The sequence below is a fragment of the Thamnophis elegans genome, chromosome 1 (genome assembly GCF_009769535.1).
Source record: "Thamnophis elegans isolate rThaEle1 chromosome 1, rThaEle1.pri, whole genome shotgun sequence".
NCBI lineage: Eukaryota > Metazoa > Chordata > Lepidosauria > Squamata > Colubridae > Thamnophis > Thamnophis elegans.
The window spans coordinates 141,144,880-141,172,839 of record NC_045541.1 but is presented as its reverse complement, the minus strand read 5'-3'; the positions used below and the strand labels follow the sequence as shown (position 1 = coordinate 141,172,839).

General features: G+C 39.9%; 1 protein-coding gene across 1 annotated transcript; it reads left to right on the top strand.

The window, feature by feature from the left end:
* The first annotated feature begins 61 nt into the window (after positions 1–61).
* On the top strand, positions 62–27,960 carry LGMN (legumain). Its single transcript, XM_032213843.1, is given in 21 exon segments — positions 62–187; positions 933–1,062; positions 8,521–8,689; positions 12,530–12,627; positions 13,867–13,948; positions 14,411–14,465; positions 14,468–14,495; positions 14,601–14,676; positions 15,270–15,332; positions 16,073–16,082; positions 16,455–16,520; positions 19,034–19,152; positions 21,318–21,411; positions 22,297–22,331; positions 22,333–22,450; positions 22,453–22,478; positions 23,589–23,640; positions 25,228–25,373; positions 25,376–25,399; positions 26,670–26,737; positions 27,125–27,960. Coding segments are annotated over 19 exon segments (1,335 nt in total). The 5' UTR covers positions 62–187; positions 933–1,062; positions 8,521–8,551; the 3' UTR covers positions 27,162–27,960.

Genomic DNA, 27,960 nt, shown 5'->3' with positions numbered 1-27,960 from the left:
AAAGTTGCCAAGTTTGGGGACTTCTGAGTTAGAGACAGATCATTACAGAGAAAGAAATCTATGCGGCTTGTAAGAATAGGCACTGACTTGATAGCACATAATCAGTGATTTTCAGAAATGACTGTAAAGGTAGATACTCCATAGGTAAAATCTGTTTAGGCCATATTCAGCTATTCATCTGGAGAAGGTAGGATGAAATATGGTTTACTAATCTATGGCTCACCTTAAATGCAGTCATTTACCAGCACTATTTTTCTTGTTTTACATGTCCTGTACTTTTTGTGTACTTTTTGTGTTTCCCTTCCCTCCTTGGGTTTGTGCGCGGCCCTGAGTCCCGCTGGGAATAGGGCGGCATATAAATAAATGAAACTCGAAACTCGAACTCGTTTCTTCTTTTTCTACCAATTCCTTTGTAGGATGTCACAATGTGTGCAATTTGATTCTATTTTTTAAATGAGACAATATAGGAGTCATTGCTGCGGAAGGACAGAATGTTAGCCAGGAGCATATTCAGAAGTATTTTTTCTGTTACGGTCAATGAGGTTAAATCTCATATACGAGTGTCTGTATGAATGCGACCTTTGGGCGAGTTGTATTAAAAAAGGGAAACTCGCTCATCCGGAGAAGCCGACGGAACTCTTGAGCAAACACGCATGAGGCTGCCCAAGCGGGAATCCTGTTTGCGAGAAGCTTTCCTCCCTCTAGCCGCAGCCTCGACTACCCACATCCACGGGAGTTTATCCTCGGATTGCTATCTCGGTTCCCATCATGCAACGCTCTCTCACGCGACAGCCTCCATCCCGAGGGATTGCCATCCTGCGCACTCGGGCTTGGATGCCCTTTGCTGAGAGGCCAATGGTCGCAAAGTCCGCCAATCACGCGCCTGCCCCACCTCTTGTATTTTTTTTCTCCCCCTTCCCTCACATAAACAGCCTCCAGCAGCGCACAACCCTCCAACGCCGCCGTGGTTCTCTGTTTCCCGACGGAACGGAGGTGGAGAGGACGGATCGGGCGGGAGCAACCCCCACTTACACCATCACCTCGTTTCTCCTTCCAGCGTTGGTAAGAGCCCACTGCTGAAGGTTAAATGTTGCTTGGCGGGAAGAGCACGTGGAATGGGTGGGAGGTGGGCATTAGCTTGCAGAAAGACCCCACTCGGGCAGCTTGCAACGAAATTTTATTTTAATGCATGCTGATAGGGTACATAATGAAATTATTCCATTCTATTGTTGCTGGCGGGGACGGGACGGAATTGGGATTACATTTCCCGGACTTCATCTGCCCCCAACTTGAAGGGACGAATGGCTCGATTAAGGTCCCAAGAATTGCTGAGCTGGATCGCGAGCTCGAAAGGATCCGGCACTTCGCCCTGCCGAGGGTCGCCAGAACGACAACAGCCATTTCCTGTTGTTGGTTTCGGGATGGACAGTTTCGCAACCAATAGTTGTGGCTGGGAATGCCCGGCTCCTTCTGCGTCAGGTGTGGAGAATCGATGGATTGATTGCTTTCGGGCTTTGATGTAAAGCTAGTTGATCAGATTAACAGTTGGAAGGGACCTTATAGGTCATCTAGTCCAACACACGCACGCACGCACGCACGAACGAGACGAGACCCTACATCATTTCTGACAAATGGCATATCTGATTTCATAAACAGAGTGATCCTCAAATGTGCATCCTCGGCAATGATAGTCTCACTAGCCACCTTTGCAATGGTTTCCTTCCTCCTTTTGTCAGTATACCTAGATTTCTCGGTGTTGGCGTTGAAGCCGATGATCTGCCTTTCCAGAACTTTAAAGAAAATCTGCTTTTCCCAGAATTCAGATTTCACCAGAGAATTATTTATCTTGTTTTGCTCTGGATATAAGGATTTCTTCAGGTTGCAGTTTCTCAGCCCCTATTCTTGGTAGTTACTGGAAGAATCTTATTAGAATTGGAAGTATTTAGCAGTATTTATTTATAACTGTTAGTATACTCAAACCTTTAAATGTTAGCTGGCTAAAATGTGGAGCAATACTGAATTATGTATTCAGAACTCTGTAGTTCGACCCTAGTGGTTAAAGATTAACAGAGTTGGAAGGGATCTTATGGGTCATCTTCTCCACCCCCCCTCAAGCAGGAGACCCCCTACACATTTCTGACAAATGGCAGGTACAGGAAGCATATGGGTGTATTTCTTTTAGAACAGTAATTCTTAAATTGGAATGTGAAATTTAAAACAGGTCAAGATAGTGGATATGTATGGCTTCATACAGTTGCCAGGAGTCAAGCCTGAATCTATGACACTTACCTAAATTATAGTATTAGAAGATTACTATCTTGCCCACACATGCCTTGGAATCCATTAGTAAAATTGAATGACCAAAATACAATTATCAGCAAAAATAATACAGAAGTTAAGTATTCCTTTTTTTGGCTCTTTGTTTAAGTTCATTGAAACTGAAGGGGAAAATGTTACAAACATTTAAAACGTAGAATGGCTGAAATAGAAGACTTCTCAGAAATAAAGGTTAATATTTCTTTATGAACAGTAAGTTTTACAAACTACTTTTCTAAAAGCACTTAAGGGCAGCCTTAAATTTTAAGAACCCTGAGTAGTGTGTCACAAGCTACCACGCTGCAGATTGTTGACACAGTGAACCACTCATAAACTACTGCTCATTGTTTTGTGGAAACCCAGATAATGTTAATGAGTTCTGTGCAGAACTGTACATTCTGTACAGTCTAACTATTATAATATTTTAGTGCTCCAGTTTCAAAGGGTTCCCTTTGATACTTATATAACTGGTGAAAACTCAAGCATGATTTCAAGTGATATGTAGGAAGAAAGTTATATGTATTTGATTGTTTCTCATGCCAGCAATTACTAAAGGAGGAAATGGGGAAAAAATAGTCTCTAGAGAGTTCACTTATATACTAACGGCAAATGAATTTTATCGTTTAACAGATTCCACTTTTATAGTCAGATGTTCATAACAGCATGGGAAGTGTCCTTCCTTATCAGCAACAGACATTAAGTAAATTCTGTGTTGTGTGTCTGTGTGTGGTCATGTGAGGGTATGGAAAGTGTCCCAGTGGTGGTAGGAACATTTGGGTTGAACCTTCCAGGAGGGTGGCTCCAACAGATCCAAGGAACAAATCAGAGCTCTATGTCCAGAAGAATGTAATGCTAAGAACAGCTAAGATGTGGTACAGAACCCTCAAACTCTCTTGGCCTCTGATGGAGGACCCAAAATTAATGACTGTGGAGATTCTGTCATCCATGGTGATCATGGTTCTCCCAAAGGTGCTTTTTCAAGAGACAACTAGACTTTCTGGTTTTTCTTTGAAGATGCTTTGCTTCTTATCCGCTTTCAGAAAGTAAATAGGGATGGAGCTGACCTCACTTTGGGTGGGGGGGGGGTCGGGAGAGAGTTCCATAAGAGGGGCATCACTGTAGCGAAGATATACCTCCTCAACCTACCAAACATTATTCCCTAATAAATAGGGCCTGCAGCATACATCTTCTGCCAGTGTTGATAGGATGGGCATATGTAATTGGGGCGAGGTGGTCCCTAAGATAACCTTGTCCCATGCTATGAAAAGCTTTAAAGGTTAAACCAGCACCTTGAATTGGACCTGGAAGCAGACCTGACAACCAATATAGCATGATAAGCAAGTATAAATATACAAACTGCCTGCACTGCTGCATTTTGCACCAAGTGAAGATTCTGGATACTTCAAGGTTCTTCAAGGGCAGCCCCATGTAGAGCATATTACTGTAGTCCATTTGGGAGGTTACAAGGGTCTAGCTGAACATATGTAGGTATTTGAAATAATGTAAAATTGGGGCATTAAAATTTTGATATATTGATATAAGTTCAATGATCATGAGAATGGACTATCTTTGGGGTTACTGTTTTTGTATTGGCTTTTATGTTTTTGTAAGCCATCTGCAGTCACTGAGCGTGAGTTGGGAGGCCATATAAATTTTCATAATAAAATTGGTGTTTTGCATTTGAAGTATTCAGTGGCTGGGTATATTATACTCTGTTGTTAGTTGCGAAGTTGTGTCTGACCCATCGCGATCCTCCTGGCCTTCCTGTTCTCTACCATCCTCTAGAGCAGTGTTTTTCAACCACTGTGCCGCGGCACACTAGTGTGCCGTGACATAGTGTAAGGTGTGCCGTGGGAAAATTACTTATATATAGTCAATATAGGCACAGAGTTAATTTTTTTAAACATTTTCTAATGGTGGTGTGCCTCGTGATTTTTTTCATGAAAAAGTGTGCCTTTGCACAAAAAGGTTGAAAAACACCTGCTCTAGAGTCCATTTAAGCTCATGCCTACTGCTTCTGTGACTCCATACAGCCACCTCATTCTCTGTCGTTCCCTTCTTCTTTTGCTCTCAATATTTCCCAGCATTAGGCTCTTCTCTAGTGAGTCCTTCCTTCTCATTAGGTGGCCAAAGTATTTGATTTTCTATTCTGTTCTAATCAAGTCTAGATAATGTCACTGTTATCACTGGTTAATGAATGAAAGAAAATGAATGTAACTTTTTGAAGTAGAAGTAGATAAATCTCCATTGATTCATTGCTGTCAGCTGACTTGCAGGAATTTGTTTTTGTGAGATTTTGCTGATTATTGGTTTCTTTCCTATTAAGTTTGCTTCAAATCAGGAGATTCTATGGATCCCTGATAAAACATGTGGTTTTGACCTGGCATTTATTAGGCAATGTGTCACAAGTTAATGAAGTGCTGCTGTTGATAATAGAATCGGGACAAGAACATGAAACATGAAAAATTCCTGAAAGCTATAAGTAGGTTATGAAGATACTTGGTTAAGCTGGCTCCACTTGTAATCAATCAGCCATGAGTGTAATAGTGATGTAAGAAAAACTAGCTTGAGTTTACCAGTTAAGATTTCAACATACTGAAGAGCTACTCTTTTCAATACAGCATAAAGTCAGGGTTGAGGAGCACTAGTGGTCTGGAAGAAGGATGAAGAGTGGTTGATAAGCTTTCCCAAGTGACAATTGTTCTCCATTGCTTATCTTTCCCCTGCCAAGCATGACAACAGGACCGGAAGGGAGTTGGGTGTGTTTGGGGTCCACCTTTAATATGAGACAGGTGTGTGTGTGACTTAACTGGCTTAGCCAGAATCCTAAGTGGGTTGAATGCATGTACCTAGAACTCTGATGCTCTCAGAGATTGTTGGTGGACAAATCAACACAACGATATTAAAATCAAGCCCTTTCCTTCTCTTAGAAATGTTAATAGATCATTGCTCGCCAGCTTGGATTGTCTTTGTCTAAAATGATGAGGCTATTTAATAATAACTTCCTAATCCATCATTTTAATAGGATGGCTTTAATACTGTTTTTATTTATCAGAAAGTCTCACAAAAGCCTGCAGATTGATTTAAAAAAACCAGACGTAATTAAGTTCAAAGTACAGCACACTGGGTATAATTATGTACTCAGGGAGTTCAACTGCCATATACTGGAATTTTTCATATGATTGAAAGGTTCCTATGATTTCCCAACTTCTCTGAATAAGGAGAGTCAACACCATAATACCTTGTGATTCTGTGTTGAAAGAGGCCAACTCCCTGATGTACTCATTTTAAATCAATGTCAGCCCAATAAGCTAGGCCAAACACAAGAAAATCAATCCCAGAACTGCTTCCCATAAAGTGAGAAATTTAAAAGCAAATTGCTGCAAAGTTGATGATAAAGGGCTGAATTAACACAGGAAGCTTTGGAGGAGAATTTTAATTTTTTTAAATTTTTAATTTTTTAGCATTTGTAGGCTGCCCTTTTCCCTGAGGGGACTCAGGGCGGCTCACATAAAATCAGGGAAGGGAAAGTACAACAATGACATAGACACATATAATAAAAGTAATAAACAACATACATTCATCATTCGGGAGGGGCGGCTATCCTTGTCCCCAGGCCTGACGGGCTAGCCAGTTCTTCAAGGCTGTGCGGAAGGCCTGGACGGTGGTGAGGGTACGAATCTCCACGGGGAGTTCGTTCCAAAGGGTCGGGGCTACTACCGAGAAGGCCCTCCTCCTTGTAGTTGCCAGCCGGCATTGGCTGGCCGATGGAATACGGAGGAGGCCCAATCGGTGAGATCTAATTGGTCGCAGGGAGGTAATTGGCAGGAGGCGGTCTCTCAAGTATCCGGATCCACTACCATGCAGGGCTTTATGGGTGACTAATAGCACCTTGAAGCGCATCCGGAGATCGACAGGTAGCCAGCGCAGCTCGCGGAGGATAGGTGTTATGTGGGTGAACCGAGGTGCACCCACAATTGCTCGCGCGGCCGCATTCTGTACTAGCTGAAGTCGCCGGATGCTCTTCAAGGGCAGCCCCATGTAGAGCACATTGCAGTATTCCAGCCTAGAGGTCACAAGGGCCCGAGTGACTGTTGTGAGTGCCTCCCGGTTCAGGTAGGGTCGCAACTGGCGCACCAGGCGAACCTGGGCGAATGCCCCCCTAGTCACAGCCGTCAGGTGGTGGTCAAACGATAGCTGTGGATCTAGGAGGACTCCCAAGTTGCGAACCCTCTCTGAGGGGTATAAAATTTGACCCCCAGCCTGAGTGATGGAATGTTGGTGGGATCTTTGGGAGGGAAACACAACAGCCACTCGGTCTTTTCTGGGTTGAGCACAAGCTTGTTAACCCTCATCCAGTCCATAACGGCCTCAAGGCCCCGGTTCATCACGTCTGCCGCTTCATTGAGGTGGCACGGGGCGGACAGATACAACTGGGTATCGTCCGCATATTGATGGTATCTGATCTCGGCCTACGGATGATCTCTCCCAGCGGTTTCATGTAGATGTTGAATAGTAGGGGGATAAGACCCGAGCCCTGAGGCACCCCCATATGTTAGGGGCCTAGGAGACGATCTTTGCCCCCTACTAACACCGACTGCGACCTGTCGAGAGGTAGGAGGAGAACCACCGCAACACGGTGCCTCCCACTCCCACCTCCCGCAGTCGTCGCAGAAGGATACCATGGTCGATGGTATCGAAAGCCGCTGAGAGGTCAAGGAGAACCAGGATGGAGGAATATCCTCCATCTCTGGCTCTCCAGAGATCATCAAACATGCCTCTTCTTACATGATGACTTTCATAGTAACAGATAGAATTACACCATGTAGACCAGGGGTGTGAAACTCGTCTCGTCATGGTGGCGTGTTGTATTGGGACTTTTTCCCCTTCACTAAACAGGGCGTGGGCATGACCAGCTCATGACTCATTTGGCCCGCGAGCTAGGAGTTTGACAGGCCTGATCTAGGCACGTAGCAGTATCTGCACTCCAGGTTTTTTTCTTTCTTTCTGTAGAGCCGGGGTATCAAACTTGTGTCATCATGTTGTCATCATGTGACGTATTATGTATGACGTATTACAACTTTTCTCCCCTTGGCATGGCCAGCCTGTGATGCATCTGGCCCGTGGGCCATAAGTTTGATACCCCTGCTCTAGCGCCTCTAAAACAGTACTTCTCAACCATCCCAATGCCGCGACCACTTAATACAGTTCCTCATGTTGTGATGACTCCCAACCATAAAATTGGTGTCTCTGTTCCTAAGACCATCGAAAATATGTGTTTTCCTATGTTTTTTGGCGACCCCTGTGAAAGGGTCATTTGACCCCCAAAGGGGTCCCGACCCACAGGTTGAGAACCACTGCTCTAAAATTTATTCTACTGATATTGTGCCAAAATCACCAAATAATAGAGGTATATAATTCCAATTAAACAAGCACAAATGCCTTCTATTAAGCCTCCATTAAATTAAGTGTGCCTAATTTATTAAAAAAAAGAAAGATCCTAATAATTAGGAGATTTTAGTTTGCTTCCTTGGGTGATGTCAGCACCATGTTTTCTATTGCCAAAATTGTTGAAGCAAAAAGATTTTCCTGCTTCTGACTATATTTAGATCTCCTCGCCCTTACGGTTCATGTTCTAGGATGCATCTGCTCTTTCTCACTTTAATTATTAAAAGCTAGAGAAGCACCAGGGCAATCGCTTTATATTCAATGGGTGATTGTGCAAGTGCTAAACAATTTTTAATGACTTGCAGTGCTCTTTCACCTTTTTATTGTTTTGTATAAACCAAAAGAAAAAAAAGGGAAGTAGTCTATGGTTAGACTGTGGTGAACAGCAGATTTATGTAACAATAAATAGATCAAATTTAAAAAGTTTTTGCTGTAGCTAAATTGGGGACAAATTAAGTTGTCAGTCTGGTATAGCATGATACAGAACACTATACCAATATAGTAATGGTGGCTAAAGCATCAGCGATGGATCCAACTCTAAACAATTAAGTATAAATGCAAAATAATAACAGATCAATCTGTCAGTTAATTTCAGGCTTATATGCCTAGCTTAACTAAGTTCAACATAAGTCATATTATCCCTTACTGCACACATACTGTAAGTATATGAATCATTCATTGACTTTGTAAAATCCTTTTTTACAGGCATTTTGCTACAGCTTCGTTTTATAGCTTGTTTGTTATCTTGCCTCCCAGTTCTGGTAGGTCTTGAATAAAAAAAGAAGAGATGGCCTTGAAGGTAGCTGTACTTCTGAGCTGTGTGCTGGGAATTAGTACTCTGAACCTAGAAGACCCTGAGGATGGAGGCAAGCATTGGGTTGTCATCGTGGCTGGTTCCAATGGCTGGTATAACTACAGGCACCAGGTGAGAAGGCTTTGAGTTCCAGTTGAACAATAACTGGGTAAACTGAAGACTTTGTGCTGAATTGAATGGAATTTTTGAGGACTCCCTCTACCTAGCTAAAAATGTCAGTAGACTGCACTGAGAATTAATGTCTTGTTTGTTGAGGTTTAGCCTACTCAGTGCAGGTTTTTAAAATTAATACTATCCAGATCAGTAGTGGTTTGCAGGCGGTATGCCCTGGTATGGGCGTACCGGAGCACGCCCGGAGCATCGGATACCGTTCCGGTACGATGCTCTGGAGGGTCCCACCCGAACTCCTTACCGGTCTTTTAAGTCTTCGGCGCTTCCACACATGCGCACAGCGGATACAGTGCCTGCGCGATGCTCCACTGAGCAGCTGGAGTGACGCAGAGGCACTAAGATGGATGCATGCGCTGTGCGCATCTATATGGATGCTGACGGGCCAGTTCCAACCCTACCGGTTGGAACGGGATCCAGAACCCACCACTGAGCCAGATGTATAATAATAATGAAATAACCCAGAGCTAAGATGTTTAAGCCTGAGCTCCCCATCAAAGTAATAGAGAGCCATCACTGTAACCAATCTTCCATACTTCAGTTTTCAAATATTTATTTTTACAACTTGAAGAAACTCTGCATTGGTGCAATATGGTGGAAGAAAATGTTCTTGTTACTTGTCTTAACTGTCCTCTTGAGTAGGAAGGCAGGATACACATTGAATAAGTAGAATCAAAATATTACTACCATTCTGCTTGTAGCATAAGTTATTTAGATTTATTTAGACTTCCCAACCCATCCAGAATTCACTAAGTTGGCACCAAATCTTAAACTTTTAGCGAAATTTGAGACACTTAAGAGGTTCGATGTTTGTTCTTTCTTTGCTGTAGTGCAGAGATAGAACAGACATTTCTTTCTCCTCATTTAGTGGCTGCATTCTGTTCCATTGACTTGGTCATTATCACTAAGTGAATACATGAATAAGAGAGAGATGCTGCAAAGATCACTGGTTGCTACCATCTCATTCAGATAAACTTCTCTGGCACAATGTCCAACCTGTTTTTTTCCCCTTTTTGCCCCCTTCCAGGGTGGAGAGTTGCTTAAACATGCTTTCTCTTCCTGAGCTGCTCCCCCCCCCCCCACACAGTTCCCTAAAAAGTGCTAATGCAAGTTAACAAGCTCAGGACCCTGATCTTAATTAGTTGATTAGAACCCTGCTGCCTGAATCTGACCAACTTTAATCAGTTTCACCATCAGAAAATTTTGTAAATGTTTACGTAGGACTGAAATGATTTTTAATTACAGTTTTAATCTTTGTTTTTGTGCATGGTTTTGCTAATTAAGATACTCACCAAGCAAAAAGTGCTGTAAATAAGGCCATAGGGTTACGTTTTGCAGTTCCAGTTCAGTTTTGTAAACATTAAGTACAACCAGGTCAAAGAGAAATAGACAGAAAGATATGCATGGAAGAGGAAGCTTTAGGTAAGAAAAATTTCATAGACAATCACGTGAGAGAAGTTGCAACAGAAAATGTAGAAACAGCAGCCCTCAGATTCTATAGAAGGACATGTTTACCTTTTAAGAAGATGCTAAATAAAAGCAGCAATGATTTTTATTGTGAATTCTTCCTCTTTTTTGCACCAAACCTGTTTGTCCTTATTGCAACTAGAAACTTGTTGGCAGAGGATGGAAACTGTACTAAACTGCAATTGGCCAGAATAACCAGACGTTGCAGAAATGTGCAACCCTCTTAAAGAAGAGTCAGTCTGAAATTTTCACCAAAGGAAACAACAATGCCCATGGTAGAAACTTTTAGCCCAGCTCTCTAAGATGCCATCCCTCAAAGTTAAATGTTGAGTAATATCTGTTCTTTCTAACAGGAAATTAGAGGACTTCAGACATTGAACAGTGTCCAGCAGTAGGAACTTGGACAATTGTTCCTTGACTTAGCTATAGGTTTAATTTCTGGTTTAAAAGAATTTTTCCAGTATTTTTCTAACCGTATAGAAACATTCACAAATAATAAAAATTCTCACCACTTTTTCCTGCTCTTTATTTTGGACCTTACTACAATAGAGTGTCTGGAATGAAAAATTATCTATTGTGCGCATATAGAGGTTGTTTTGAGTATGACTCATAATTTTGCAGGTGTTGGCTTCTCTCCTTCCCAAGAAGTGATCCCACGCAGCAAACCACCAGAAATTCAGGAAACATGAATGCTATAAAAATGTTGTCAATGTTGGCCTTTTTGTCTTCAAAACTCTGTTGCTAGATATGCAAACATTATAAGTTGTTGCAACTGGAAAGTTCCAGAATTACACCTACAGTTTACCACATCATCAGATCTTTATTATGGTCAAAGACCATCATAAGGCGGGTGAAGTATAGTCAATCAAAAAGCATAGAAAATACCTCAGAGTATAAAGAATTAGTAATTATAAAAAACCTAAAGCAGTGGTGAAATTCACATTTTTTTACTACCGGTTCTGTAAGCATGGTGGGCGTGACAGGAGAAGGATGCTGCAAAATCTCCATTCCCACTCCACAGTATTTTAAGCAATGCAATTTTCCTGGGTTTTTTCTACTGTTGGTAGGATGAAGGACTACTCCTACATACTTGAAAAAGAGACATGCTCAATCTTCTGGCCATCTATTGTCCAGGAGTGGTTGTGTACCTTTTAGCAAATGCCATCCTTTTGGTTTTCTGATAATGAGTTCTAGCTAACTTCCTTGCAATACTGTGTTAGAATTGCAGCATATAGGAGTACAGACAATGCCTACTGGAATTATGCACAACTTATATTTGGTTCTGAGTTTAACATTAATTCAACTCAGAGAATCTATGATAGAGGCTGTATTCGCTTCTAGAAGAGGTGTCCTGAGCACCAACAAAGTAACTGTTGGGATGAGTGACCTGTTCCAAAAAGATGGAATACCATTTTATCCCTATTTTTGTTTTGTCTGTGTACACTTGCTGATGGCACTACTTGTTTTATGCCTGTTTCATAGTTATTTCCTTTAGATGGCGCTATCTTTCTGTTCCCAATGTGTCACCTAGTCTGCAATTTTCTCCATTATCCCATTGCCAGACTTTTTCACCCCAGCACTATGCCCAATATTTTTCTGCTATGGATTCTTGCATTTCCCATTTGTTTTGCATCCACATCATGCAATAGTGATCCTTCTTTCTTTCCTTTCCTCCCTCCCTCCCTCCCTCCCTCCCTCCTCATAGATGGTCTTGCCATGTGTCACCCATCATCTTTCTTTGGAATCTGCCCAGAACTACATTCATTCCATCTTTTCTATTCTTCCTGTGCTGTCTAAGGTTTCACTTTTAGGTGATGCTGCTATTTGTTCTTGGGGTGTGTTGAGGACATTCTAGTCCCCTTGGCATTCTCTCCCACCTACAGCATGTTTCATCTTCTCTGAATTTAGGAGTTTCTCCAAATAAAACTCTAATTTCGCAATAACCCATTTTGGGTACTGTACAGTAGATAATCATTACGTTGACAGTTTTAAAAATAGGGATATACATGGGAAATTGAATAGTTTCACAAAAACAAGGAGCTGCAAAACTAAGCATAAAGAGAAATGAAACTATTAGTATCGTATAATTGTCTTCAGATTTGGCTCGGTATTCAGCAGGTGTGGCTCAGAGCCGTGTTGAATTATTCTTCTGTGAATGTTTTTTTGTTAGAGGTTCCTCTCTTTGATTCTCAGTGAACAACCATGTTCCAACACTATATTGTGAGAAACAATATTTAACTTAAGCAAAATCCATATAATGTCATATTGTCTTAGTTGAAAAACAGTTGGTAAAGAAAACTATCTTATATCTTTCAGGCTGATGCATGCCATGCTTACCAAATTGTGCATCGGAATGGTATACCAGATGAACAAATCGTTGTTATGATGTATGATGACATTGCTTATAATGATGAGTAAGTAATAAACATTTAACCACAACAATGCTACAATAAAGTCACAAGGTTTTTTTTTTCTTATGGTGTCTCAATTTCACAACTTCACATTTGCTTACTGTTTGAATGAGTTTCCTGTAATGCTTTCAGGCATGTCCACAATCAACTGATTTGGGCTTGTCCAACTGCCTTAACATCCTATTTTTTCTCAGGAAACAAAAACACAAGATTGCATTCCACTGGAATGATCAATATAGATAGTTCTCAACTTATGACCAATTGTTTCATGTCTGTTGACCGTCATGACAGGCTCACTATGGATACTTTACAGCCCTAAAGCACTTTCAGCCATCATAAAGTCTTGCACCGGGTCCCCTAGTCCCATAAGTGCATTTTGAGTGCTTGACAACCTGTTCTCATTTACAGCTAGTGTCCTACAATTGTCTCTGCCAGCTTCCCCAAAAAGTCAATGCGGAAGCCATTAGGGAATGTTGCAAGTGAAAGGGATGATGGATTTGAGATTGTTTCCCCCGTGCACCAAGGAATTTGCCCTCCCTTCTGCACTTCCACTATGCTGGAGGAATGGACCTCAAATCTGGCAAAATTGCTAGTGAATTTCAACGTTCTGGAAAACTCAGAATACTGGCATTTACTAGTGTTTTCTCTCTGGAGAGGCAGAAACTAGTGAATGCCAGTGTTCAGAATCTTCCAGAATGACGGTGTTTGCAGTCATTCTCTCTGTTGATCTTACTTATGATCCTGCTTATTAAAAAAAAAAACTTGTATCTACTCCATGATACCACCTAAAAATGTGGCCAATCATGATCTATAAACAAGGAAAGGATAATATTTTTCATAGGGACTGAGGGTAAGATAATGAAGTAATGTTAAGAATCCCCCCCAATTTTTTTTTGGGGGGGGGGTTATTACCTCAGCATACAAGATATGTATATCTAAAAGTCTGAAAATGCTGTGTATATTTTCTTTTCTTTCCTTTTTTTTGTTAGTTGTAGACTAATATCGTCATAATAAAATTGGAGGAAAAGGAAATTAAAGGGAGAAAGTTTAATGGATCAGAATGGGAAAATTGGCTTCCCTGAAGGAAAAAAACTAGATTTTCTCCAATGATTAGAATTCTTATTTAGCATTAGATCTGCTTTATAGAAGGTTCTCCTTTCTATAGCAGCTGATGTTGTGAAATCTCTGGAGACTGTGATATTTTATGTACGTCTGTAATATTCATACACTTTCCATTTCCAGAAATCCAACCAAAGGCATTATTATTAATCGCCCAAATGGCACAGATGTATACAAAGGAGTATTAAAGGACTACACAAACGATGTAAGTGTCTGGTTTTCTTGCATGTTTATATTGGAACAGAAGAGCTAATTGGTGATGAAACAGTGCTTGTTGCTATAAAAGCAGTATTTAAACCCAAATTTAAAATAACCAAATAACAAGAGAATGCAAACTATGGAAAAATGCTATTTCATTTTGGCTTTTATGCTCCTGGAGGCCATTTTAATCCTGGACTCCATATCTAGTTTTGTTACCAGTCAGTTGGCATGTATTTTCTTTGGCTCTCATCATTCTCTCTAATAGCCTTTTTCTTTAAGATAGGAGTCTTATCCCTCTGGTTGAGAAACATTGTTGTTGCTTATGCATAATGAAGGTTTTATTATCTTACATATAGCAATAAGGGCAGGATATAAATATATTCATAGATATGCTGGTTGTGGGTTGCTTGCTACAGATCCAGAAGGTAGAGCTCATTTCGGTTTTCAAATTTGTACCGATCTGTAGGATGTAACACCACAGACCTTCCTTGCCGTGCTGAGGGGTGATGCGGAAGCAGTAAGAATAAAGGATCAGGAAAAGTAATACGAAGGTAATGGGAAAAAGGACAGATTAGGTTTCCAAAAGATGACTTTATTGCTAATGTAATTTTACAGAGACTGAACATAAATAGTGATGTGTTATTTCTTATTTACAGTGGCCCCAAGGATCACATATTTGTTTACTTCACGGATCATGGCGCCCCTGGAATTCTGGCTTTTCCAGATGATGATGTATGTTTTTCCACACAAATGCCTGCCTATGTGTCTGCAAGGAAATCAAAAGGAGAGGAAGGGAGAGAAAGCTCCTGGGTGTTTATTTCTTTGGTGCTTTATGAAAAGGAAACCAGAATATCAGTTCCTGAATTTGACATGGGATCCTTGAAAACATAGTTTCTGAATGTTGGGGGGGAGGTCCAGATGTACGTATGAATAATAGTATGTAAGAATGCATGCATATTGGTTGAGAATTGTAATGAATTTTCCAATTAGTATGTGTGTGTGTGTTTGTGTGTGTATTAGATTCACTATAAGAATTGAGTATAAATAATAATTGCTTTGATTCTGAATATATATCTTCTTTCTCTAACGTGGATATATTGAAGTTAGATAAATTATAAGATTCATTTTACTTCCAACAATTTGATTTTACCGAACACAGGGACTAAACTCAAAAATCAGCCTTCTCTTAATCTCATATTCATGGATAATTATGCTAGTATATTCTCAAGATGTAAGAGTTTCATATAATTTTGGGAGAGGAATATGCACTGTATGTTTCTAAGTTCATTTGCCTGAGAGCTAATTGTAAACAATTTGTTTTCCAGCTCAAGGTGCAACACCTGAACAAGACAATTAGGTATATGTACCATCATAAAAAATACCAAAAGGTAAAATTCTTACTCAAGATATAAAAATAATGTAGAATATTTCTTTGTAGCTTCATCTGTAATTTTTACAAGAGTTTATGGAATGGATGACATTATAGAAAATTAGAAGTTTGTGTTACCAGTATGAGGAATTATACTATAGCAGTAAACCTACAAGCTTTGTTATTTATTGCAATTGACTGCATGAAAAATCTTGGTTTTGAAATGCCTGGGAATCATATAGCATTCAGTTCTATACTGTGATACAATAAATTATACACTAATAAACTGCTTGGAATGTGCCTTGTTCACAAAATTATGAGGAAAATGCAAGGAAATTGATGTTAAATCTGGGCTCAGTTATATGAAGGCTTCTTTTGTCAGTACTCTTGCTGTATAACTCTGGTATGATTAATGACAAGTAAGAGTTAATTTGGGATATAAAATGTAAATAAAATAAGAGCAAATTCCACTCCTTTTAGCACTGATGATGTTACCTATAAATCATCTGTAGATAACCACCGAGCTCAGAGAGCATGAAGGACCCCATAGGTCAACCCTGTGCTACGAATATTTTATCACAACAATTCACTTTTAAAAAAGTACAATGGAAAATTCAGTGCCACATAGCTAAGCTGTCATCTGTTTTCAACGTCTGAATTGAAACCCAGATGCTTATATTATTCTCTGCTTGATGTGAATGCTCATTTCCAGAGAAAAGGATAAAATAGAACCCCTTTTCTTCAATTCTATTAATCCAGAGATTCCTAAGTAGGACTTTGTTGATGTGTCAATTTATATTCCCTTGCAATGTCTTAGAGACTTGTATAATAAATCATCAAATTTGAAATAGAGGTTTTAAAATAATTGTGTTTAAAATGTGCCGTGTTTCATGTAAACAGTTGAAAAGAGTTTGAAACTGCCTTTCTGTCAGCTTCTTACAAAATTTGTCTTTGCCACATATGTGAGAACTATAACTCCCACAGGATTCCCATCACTGGGAGTGCTGATTAGAATTATAATCTCAATGTATCTTGAGGATTCTAGATCAGAGAGGGCTGGTTTAAAAGGCAAAATACTAGAGAGAAAAAGTGAACCCACCACTGCTAAAATATGTCTAATGAAGTCTTCTGTAAATTACAGATGTTTTTTACATTGAAGCATGTGAGTCTGGATCAATGATGGAAAATTTACCTAAAGATATTAATGGTAAGTGATTAGTCAGTGTTTTGATCTGGAAACCAATAAGTAACATTAGTGAAAACTCAGTTTAAAGGAACATTTGAAGGACAAATTCTCAATCCTTATAAAACCAAATTTATATCATAGACATTCATTTATGAAATTATAGTAATTTGTAAAGTCACATAATTGACACTTTCATATAATTTGTGCCCATTATTTGTTGATGCAATTTGGGTGCCCACTCATTGCAGTTGACTTTGGAGGCTCACAAAAATCAATAGCATGAAAACCACAGAATACAAAAATAACCAAAGCAAGTACAAAAATAAGTTCAGAATAAAATGGCAATCCAACAACAAGGAAACATTTTAAAAAATCACAACGAGGGAAGTCTCATCCACCTTAACCCAAAGTCGGGGAGATCAACCAGGTGTTGAGTCCTTCTGGAATGCTATATGGATCTCAGGACTTTGGTTCCAAAGGGGAGATACCACTACAGAGAAGGCATATGCTTCCTGGTGTCCGAAAGATGACACTCTTTAATTGAGACGTCTGGAGCATGTTCCACTAGGCTGGATTGTACTGGATAGGCAGAAACCATGGGAGACAGGAAGCCCCACAGATATCCAGGCCCTATGCCATGGAGACTTATAGACGATAACACACCTTGAATTGCAACCAGAAGCACGCTGGAGCAGAGGGACATGGACATTTTGGACTAATTTAAGCTTCTGAATGATCTTCAAAGGCATATCCATGTACAGCATTTTGCAGTAGTTGAGATGTGAAGTGACATTTATCTCAGACTAAAAACAGTGAACTTGACTGTTCTTAATGATTTGATTGGCTACATCCAGTAAAATGATTATTAATCCGAGTTTTCATTGGTAGTTCATTTCAGCAGATAGGACAGTATAATTGAACTACCAGTTAATTATGGTTTAACATATAGAGAAACTTGGCTAGCTTGCCACTGGCTGACATTTTACTTATTTTGTATTTATTTTTTTCAGTCTTCTAATACTAAACTTACATTTTGAGAGGCATCTAATAGTATTTGTGGAATAGAAACTAAAAGAAATCCTGTGAAAAAGTAACTTTATGACCAGTCCTCATGTTTACCCTCTTTGCAGGCCTATAAAGCAAACAAAAGATGAAACAAGATCATAAAACACATTGTGGTTTCACTTAGTGACCACTTTGCTTAACCACTGAGTTGTCAATCTCAACTATGGTTGATAAACAATATCTGTAATTCTTTTCAAGTGTTCAGATCACTGACTTTGAAATTGTTGAAGAACCATTAAGAATGTGCAAGCCACACAAATTGTTTGTGGTCAGAAAGAAACTATTTGCATTATTTATGTGTATGAAAAGGAGGCCCGTATTTTTCAGACTTCTCCAGGCCTAGATCAAACTTTAAATGGCCAAAATGAAGACAAATAAGTTATTGTTGATACATTCTTCAAAGATTTAAAATGTAAAGTTGTATTTATCAAAGTTCTGCTCAAATTAATGCCAGCATATTCATTAGCATTTAGGATGTGAGATCACCTAGTCCCTTTTGTAGATTCTAAATATATGAATAAAATTTATGTTCAATTAAGAGCTCTAATTAAAATTGAAAAGGAAAATTAAAACCTCAGATACCATTCAAGCTGAGATGGAAGACTAACAGCTGAAAGAGCGGGAGAGTGACTCCATTGGATGTGGAGGAAACTGGGGAAGGGCAAACTCAGGCTGGGCAGAGCAGGAAAATGTAGAACAAGGGAGAGGGAGTTCAGATGAAGACCAAGTTCCCACCCCCTCCTCATCCTAGGGCACACAGGGAAGAACACAGGAGAGCAATGTGGGTTGCATGGCTTACAGGGAAGGAAAGGGCCCCGATTCCCTTCACAAGGCACACCTGGGATGAAGTTTAAAGGAGAGGCAGTTGGGAGGGGCGTTTGTCAGGAACAAACACTGAATTCCTATAGTGTTTGAGAGTTGTGGCTTGCATTCCTGGCATTCCTCTGGACTGTTTGAATTATTTCCGCCCTTCTGTGTGCTTGTCTTGCTGGAATTATTCTTTGCTTGTGGGATTCATCTTGCCCTGCTGGAATGATTGATTACAGTCAGTCTCCTTACAGCGTTTGAACTGGAGTATCTGTAGGTTTGTGGAAGAGCTTTTCTCCAGGTCATAGAGGTAAAAGAGATATGGGGGGCAAGGTTGGTGGCAATAAGGGATTCACACTGGTTCTCTGGCTATGTTGCCTTCGTGCCATGCCCCGGGTCATCACAGGACCATTTCTCCTGTGCCAGGCTGAAAATTGCCAACATATCAGAAGTTTCATTACTGATTGATTACATTGTTCAGTCTGTCCTTTTGTTTATTCATTGATTTAAAAGCGAAAAGATTTTTAAAAGACTATTCATTGTTATTGAAGCAAGTTACCTTAAAATCCCAAGTGCTTCAAATGGTACCACCGGTCAGGTTGTACAAGTATAACTGATTTCGTCATGAGCAAGTCAACAGGGCTTATCCATTTTCTTCACAGTTTATGCCACAACAGCATCTAACCCTGAGGAATCTTCATATGCGTGTTACTATGATGAAAAGAGAGAAACATACCTGGGGGAGTTGTACAGTGTCAAATGGATGGAAGATTCTGATGTGGTAAGTTGCCAAGATCTGGTATTTGCTTGTGCGAGGACCACTGTTAGGGATTACATTGTGGCAAGAGGAAACATAGATATATATTGCTTTTATTGCATTGGCAAATAGATAGCTGGTGGCCCCATTCCAATGATTTATTCCTATCTGGAGGTTAATCAATTGGGATGCCCTTGTGAAAAGTATTGGCATTGGGGGATCATGTTACTTGGATTTGCTCACATGGACCTTGACTAGGCTGGTCCATTAACGTGATAAAGGCACGGCCAATTATCCTGGGAATAATTGGATCCTCAGAAGGTCATCTGTGGAAGTGGACAGGATCCTTTAGTCAATCATCTGACATGAGGTGGAGTCTATGAGGTGTCAGCCTTCTTGAGATAGAGGGTTTCTTCTGTTAGCCTTGAAGAGACATCAGTATGCCTAATCTTCAAAAGGCCATTTACATCATCCTAGACAATTTTTGTTTGGTCTCTTTGGTGGAGAAGATGGTTGGGTTACAGCTGCAATCAGCTCGGAGAAAGTTGGCTTATTTATATCCTGACATGAAGTTGTGTTCTAGATTATACAGCCACCAAGATGGCAATGTTGGTTGCACTGGGTTAGTGGACTTGTGTTGCAAAAATAAGGATAGTGCAACCTTAAATAGATACAGGAGGAGCTTGGATTGAGAAACAAGTGGCCAATTCACAATTAAATGACCTCTGTCCGTCGTTGAATCAGGAAGCACGAGTCAGAATTCAGTCCACCTAACCGCACCAAAGACTGGATCCCAAGGCAGCTCGATCTGGATGTGACCAAGCAGAGTCCAACTCTAGTGAATCCCAATTCTTGTATCCACCAAATAGCAAGGAAGCTCTGTGACCCTGTAGGGGACCTTCCTCACTAAATGGGTCATGCAGATGTAACAAATATGGAGAAATAATGGTGTTTTGCCACACTTATTGCCATGATGTAGGCATCAATATAGGCTGTTACTCGTGTTTAGTCTGATCTTTCCCCTTCTGGTGCTTCATTTCCCAGAGTTTCTGGGAGAGATGATAAGAGAGAGTCACATAGGAGCAGTCTGATCCATGTCCTCAGCCACCCCACCTATTTGAGGCTGGTGCTAAAGCCTATAAGGTGATCCAGGGCCAGCTCTAGGCATTTTGGTGCCTTAGGTAAGGCACCAAAATGCCTTATCTATTCATGTTCTAGTACTCCATATGGTTTGGTTCATCTTCTGATTTTGTTAGGAATTTCAAAAGGACACCTATTTTTTCTCTTGTGATTTTTATCCATAGACAATTTTTGGGGGGGAGATTAACCTATTTACACAGTAAGTGAAGTAAGTACACATACGTGTTATGTTGTTCCGAACTCTAGGGGGGCGGTGCTCTGTGTTCAAAGCCAAAAAGCTGGGGCTGTCCGAAGACGTCTCCGTGGTCATGTGGCTGGCATGACTTAATGCCGAAGGCTAATGGAATCTGTTACCTTCCCATCAAAGTGTCCCTGTTTTCTACTTGCATTTTAAGTGCTTCGACTGCTAGGTTGGCAGAAGCTGGGACAAGTAATGGGAGTTCACTCAGTTATGCGGGCATTAGGGATTCGACCACCAAACGGCCGATCTTTCTGATCGACCAAGCTCAGCGTCGTAGCCACTGAGCACTGTGTCCCTACATTTACACAGTAGATAATGTTAATTATATAGGCACCCATTGTTGGCCTATGGTAAGAATTCGAAAAATTTGCATAGGTTATCAAGTACACTGTTATTGCTTTTAGTTCTTTTATTGGTGTTTCTGGAAATCAGAGGGGGGAGGGGAATAGAGAGGGAGGGAGAGAAATAACCTCAATGCACTTCTGGATACCCTTAGTAAAGTGTATTGCAAAAATGTCTAAAAGAGGCATATTCTTTCATTTCTTTGAATATTAATATAATTAATCTTTGCATGTTCCTCATAATTTTTTTTCAATGTAAAACAAATGATCTGTCATGAGTTTTATGGAAATTCCTTTTGAGCTTAAAACTCTATTGAATAAATTGTCACTTGGGACATTTGTCAGCATTTTAAAAAAAAGATTCTTTTATAGAAATGCTAACCAAGAACCAAAACTTTGGAGGGAAACTGTATTTGAATATTTGTTCATAAAAGCCTTAATCGCATTGTTTCTTTTTCATTTTGCAGGAAGATTTGAAAAGAGAAACCCTCCACAGGCAGTTTGTGATAGTAAAGAATCACACCAACACGAGTCATGTGATGCAGTATGGAAACATTGTGAGTAATTAATGGTAGGGAAGTGTTGAGACAGGTTTCTGCGATAGTAGCCTTCTACCCAGAATTGAAGAAGCTTCTTGAATGAGAAGTGAAACATTTCCAAGGGAAAAACCAAGAAAGTCCCATTGCCTTTTGAAAAAGCACCTTTGGGACAACCATGACCTGGGTGGTTGAGACTCTCCATAGATTTCCACGTCTTCTGTAAAATTCATTTTAAAAGCTACATTAGAAAAGAGGAGTGGGGGGGGGGGGAACCATGGATGTTACATTATTGAGTATTTTTATTTACAGCTCCATGCAAGGAATGCAACTTTTAAACTGCCAGGCCTTTGAGTTTTGAAAGATGGAAAGAAAAAAGAAAAAAAAGGGGATAGAGAATCCTTTACCTTCCTGGTGTTATAGTTTCTAATTAAGATCTAACTTTCAATAGATTAGCCCACCACAGTAGGCATGGTCCTGGCTTCTATGAGGATAAAGAATGGCCAACTGTCTTCCCTAACATAAGTTTTCCAAATTAAGTTCACACAAGGGGCAGACTCCTTCCCAGTTCTAGGATTGGGATGATGCTGGGAGTTATTTAGCATAGGGAACAGGGGAATAATGGAGCTCACAATTTTGCTGAACTACAACTCTCAGTAATCCCATCTGTAGTAATCATCTAGCTTTCCTTTGCTTGTCTTTTCTGTGCAGCTAGACCAATAGGGGACCATGTTTTACAATGATCCTTGTCACCAAGGATCGGCAGGGCTCACTTGGTCCCCAGTGAGCCTACCTTATCAGTAATTTTATAAAAGAGTCCCTTAAATGTGCTTCCGATGCTTTTCTTTTTCTTTTCAAGTGGTTGTTTATTTTATTTTTCCAATTGCAGTCCTATCTCTCACATGAAAAGTAGTGCAGTTCCAGGGCTCAAAAGGGAATTCCAGCATCCCCATTTCCATTGCCGCCAGTCGATCACTATGACCTCACACCTAGCCCTGATGTGCCCCTTGCAATTATGAAGCGAAAACTGATGGCCACCAATGACCCCTATGAAGCAAAGGCATTGCAAAAGAGATGAAGACACATCTGGAGGTAAGAGTGAGGAGGAAATGTAACATGTGGAAAGGGGACTGTCTTGTGTTTCTGTGAAAAACCCTCTCTGTTAGAAACAGAAATGCCCCGTTCACGGATTGGGCTAAGTTAAGACCGAGCAAGCTAAAGCCACGGGGGTTCATACCAAGCCTAAGTCTCCTGGAAACCCTTTCATTGACAGTGGTAAGACAACAATTAGCAGCATGACTTTCTCACCTTTTACAGTGGGAAATATATAACGTTTATAATGCATGTTTTACAGAAGGGAACTTGCCTCAAACAAGCAAAAGAATATCCTGCTTAGGGCTATGATACACCTACCTATTTTCAAAGTATAAGACACACCGATTATAGATGCACCAGATTTGAAAGGCAAATTAAAAAAAGGTTTTGCACTCATGCAGACCTCCTCAAACTTTTTGTCAAAAAAAGGGCATGCATAGCCTTTAGGAGCGTGTAGATTATTCCCTGGGGGTTGGGGGGGGGGTGGATTGAGCAAAAGGCCTGGTTTTTTTGTCAAAAAAAAGGGCATGCATAGCCTTTAGAGGCTTATAGAGTGCTCCTGGGGGCTGGGGGGGGGGGCAAAATTGAGCAAAAAAATGCCCTGTGTTTCGCTTATTTCTGTCCTCCCCAGCCCCTAGGAGCTCCCTGGAAGCCTCCTGAAGGCTATGCACACTATTTTGGTGAAGGGAGTTCGGGAGGCCATTTTGGAGCGGGGATTCGGGGAGGCCAAAAATGCTGTATTCAGTGTATAAGACACACCCAGATTCCCCCCCCCCGTTTAAGGGAAAAGGTGCGTCTTATACTCTGAAAAATATGGTACTTTGCATCTTGGCTCTATCTACTCCTGCCCCCACCCACCCATCCACCCATATGTGAAATGTTGCTCCTGGCAAATAATTGCCCACCTTTATAATAAACCATGCTTAATCCTGATTTATTAGTAAATCTCAATCTGTGTGGTAAATTCACACAATGCATTAACTAAATAAACTATATCATGATTTAACATGATGCTTAATTCATGCTGCTATCTGCCCAAGGGGATTAAAATGTGCTTATTAAATGAATTTCAGTATTAGAAAATTCTGCTTCATTATTTTTTTTTAGGAGAAAACGATGCCTTTGAATTGTGGTGCTAGGAAAAAAAATCAGCTGATAAGTAACAGTACCATAGTTATTTGACTAGTAAACCACCTATCTCAACAAGGCGCAACATAAAACAAAGGTTATTAAACAATTAAAACAGTGCAAAATAAATATTATGACACCATGTAAAACTGTAGCTCTGAATACATCCAGAATACAGGGTCCTTAAACACACGTGAGGCCTGGGCCAGGTCTTTACTGCAGGAAAAAAAATTACTGGAAACAAACTTTTTTCGCTAAAACGGAGGTGTTTTCACCTTCCCCCAGCCCTCATAAGCCTTCTGCAGGCTTCAGCAGTAGCCAGCCGAGTGCAAGCTTCTCGGAGCAGCACGCCTCCCTGATCACGCACTCTGGGGATCCAAAAATAAAAAAAGGCAGCGAGAGCCCTGGCCTGCACCTTCCCCCTTTCAAAGGTTTTCACCACCGTTTCGGTGGGAATGGCTTAGTGAGAGAGTCATGTGACTGAGTGTGCGTGAGTGACATCAAGTTGGCCATGCCCAGTCAGTCATATGCCCCATCATCTAGCCACGCCCACCAAACTGGTAGTAAAACTTTTTGAAACCCACCCCTGAGTCCTACCTATATAGCAAGTTGCTAAACTCCACACGGTCTTGTCTTATTGTTGATATCATTATACTTTTTTTTTGTTATTTAGAGCTTTAAAGTCTGGGACCAGAAGCATTAAACTTGAATGTTTTATTGTATGGAGTTTGGCAGGGATGTTTTTAAGAATAGGTACTGTAAACAACCAATGAGCTAAAATAAATAGTCTGTTTCATTTCAGCTGAGTTGACAATGCAGACTTCATTTCAGCTGCCAATGCAGACTAGAAATATCCTTTTCAAAAAATGTATTGGGTTCAGATTTAATCCGGTTTAAAAGAAAACATTGCAAACGTTGAGACCTAAATCTTAAGCATATTTTGAGTGTATTAAATTCTATTAACTTAATGGTTGTAGTCCAAGAATGAATTACTTCTTACAGAAGTGACTGGATTGTATATTGTTGCATCATAACTATGGAATTGTGACCAAAATATTTACAACCTTCGACATAATTATAACCCCTATTTTCAAGGTTTGCAGAATTGGGAAATTCCAAAAAGTTTAAAAATGCATGAAACTTCAGCCTGAAAGAGAAGGAAGATAATACTAAGAACTTAAGTGTTATGAATGACATGGAACCAGATATTTTCTTAAAATTTAACCTTGAAAAGCTATTACGATGACTCTAGGCAGGTTGTAGGTGGGAAAACATTTAGTGCAAGTGAATACAAACAGTTCTCATTTAATGTCTGTCTTATACAGCCGTTCTTTGCAGTTACACAGTGATGAAAAAATAACTATGCAACCAGTCCTTGCAATTACGAAATGAAATTTTGAATTAAAATCAGAAAATTGTGATGTTTCACTTAGCAGTCGCTGAGTTTCTAGTCTCACTGGTGGTTGCTAAGGCCCTGGTTTCTTGTTTTAACTTTATCCTGAAAAAAAAAGAAAGTTGATAATCAATTCATTCAGTCTTCTGGGTGTTTTCGAGGAATTCTTGTTGCTTTCTAAGATCCTAAAAAAATCAATTTTTCCTGTATTTTTTTTCTCTTTAGGCCAGACAGGTGATTCAGGATCAATGCACAAGATTATGATTTTAATAACGTCTCTAAAGAGCATGCAGATCAAATCTTGTCATCTAGATGGAACCTCAGAAAATTATGACTGTTACGAGTCAGCAATGGATCACTTTAAAAAAACATTGTTATAAACTGGCACAATCCTTTGGTAAGTTAACTCAAGGTGTTAGGCAAAATAACAGGGATTGGTACTGGCCTTACTTGGACTGTAAATTGAAAAAACTGGTCTGTTCTATTTGTATAGGAAGTAAAAGTTCAGTTTGGTTATTTGGTTGACTGGGGTTGTGAATATTTGCATTTTTGTTTTTCCACTTAATCAAAAAGTTAAATCTTACAATCTTAATAGAGTTGTTTGGAATTATCAAGGGGGCTTGTGTCAAGGTACTTTGATTTTGATAAGATAGCATTGTAGCAGCCTTGGGAAAGCAGTGTATTTTATATCCTGTTCTAAAGATATGTTGGCAATAGTGTTTTCTGAGCTCCATTTCTTGTATCCTTGACTGTTGGCCAAGTTGTTTGGGGGCAGCTGGAAGTTATAGGTTCTTCAAGTCTGAAAGATCAATAAAGTCTTTATTTGTTGTGAAGTGTGACTTTGTTCAACAGAAGAAAAAAATTACTGAAATCGTCCATTATGGGGAAAGAATGTTGGTATGGTGTGTACCTACTTCATAGTAGAAAACTGAGGTCCTCGGCTGGATCCATATATGCCCATAAATAAGTCAACCAACTGGCCTTGTGACTACGGAGCTGAACTGTTGCAATTTGCTCTATATCAATATCATTCCAAAGTGTCAATGTGGAGGGCTCATTTGTTACGGGTGCACCAAATCAAATTCTAAAAAAAAATCCTTGTACAAACACTACCAAGGAAGGTATTTGGCTGCCAGCTAGCTTTGGGTACTAGTGAAGGTGCTAGTTGTCACTTGAGAAAGTTTCACATGGCTCAGGCATATATCAGTGGGACCATCTCCTTAGGTTGAATCTGCCCACCTGAGGCCATCAGAGGGAAGAAGGCTTGTTAGGGCTTCCACTTATGAGGAAATACCAGCAGAGACCCACTGTTGAGTTTTTTCAGTGATGGAACGGGTGAATCCCATTATTTGGACGTCCATTCCTTATTATGCTTCTGAAGAGCTATGATAACATAGTTCTTGAGAAAAGCATTTGAAGATGAGTATTACTCTTTCTTTAAGGGATGGTGCATCAGATTGGCCTCAGTTAAATAGTAACAGTTTTGCTTGGGTTTTACTGTTGTTATGTTGGTTGCTGTGAGTTGCTCGAGTTTTCAGAAACTGAGCAGCTTAAGAAAACAGATGCATCCATGAAAAGGAATTGGATTTAAAAAATCTAGGAAAATCTGTTAAACCTGAAGATTGAGTGAATGAAAAGTAATTTCTCTTCTTTGTCTTCATTTTCAGTATGAATATGCTCTGAGACAGCTGTACGCCTTGGTCAATGTTTGTGAAACAGGGTATCCCGTTGACAGGTAAAAAAAAGCACGTGTGCATTTTATCTATTGATCTGCTGAAAGGCAATATTTTATAATCAAAGGCCATTTTTAAAAAAGGCCTGAAAGCCATAAAGAATATAGCAGTGATGTTCCTGGATGGAATTTTCCTCCTCTTCATGTGACCTTAATTTAAAAAAAAAATGCTTTCAAATTTCTATAGTGTAATCTCAGTGGGATTTCAAGAAAGAGAGGCACATATGTTATCAGACCTTGTCTACTGCTAGCTCTGGTAACTTCCACATTTTTATTGGTGTGCTGTGAAAATGTGCTTTAGTGGTTGGTACTTCATAAATTTTTGATGTATAAATATAAAATATTAATGCTGTCAAGGTTTTAATAATTTGCCATTGTTTCCTCTTGCAGAATACAGTTGGCCATGGATCAAGTGTGCCTTGGATAACTATCCATTCCAGTAAAATCTACCTCCTTTCAATCAATTAATCAATAACCATGACATTAACCTGGAATAATCAACAAGGAATTAAAGCAAAATCATTTACAGGCATATGTTACAAAGCAACAAGCCCATATTATTTTTAAAACAAGTGACTGGGTCCTACACTTTAAAGTTTCACAGTATGCGGTGTTGTGGTCCCACCCAGTCTGCGTTTTACCTCCAGGAGCTGCTTCTGGATTTCCCTGGTTCTTCAGAGCCCGCCCAGTTGCCACCTGAATTTCTCTGGGTCAGCCTGTGATACTTTATTTGTAATATTTTACGAATGGGCTGATTGCAGAAGCTCTTCTTTTAAATTGAAATATGTTTAGTTATAATCCTTTTACAGAGGCTTTGGGTGTCTCAACCATTTACAGGTTATAGATTTCCCAAAATTCCCTTTTATGAATGTAATAATCTTGGTTTTTATAATTGTAGGTCAGTGCTTTCATGATTTGAAGGATACATTATTAATTTAAAAGTTTACATTGCATGGCTCAAGAATAAAAAGCCATCCATCTCCCCCACCCCATTAAAGCTGGGTGAGGGGGGAAACGTGCTGCAATGCTTTAACATGATTCAGCTTCATTAAGGGAACGAATCACGGTCTCTAAGCTCAGGAGTGATGGAAGCATTATTTTTCAGCTACTCCTGAAAGAGAATATACATTGTGTTTGTTTTTAAGTCTGATGTATGTTTACAAAAGTTAATAGGAGACATTGCCGTATTTAGGGCAATCTTTGAATTAAAAAGTTGATAAACCATT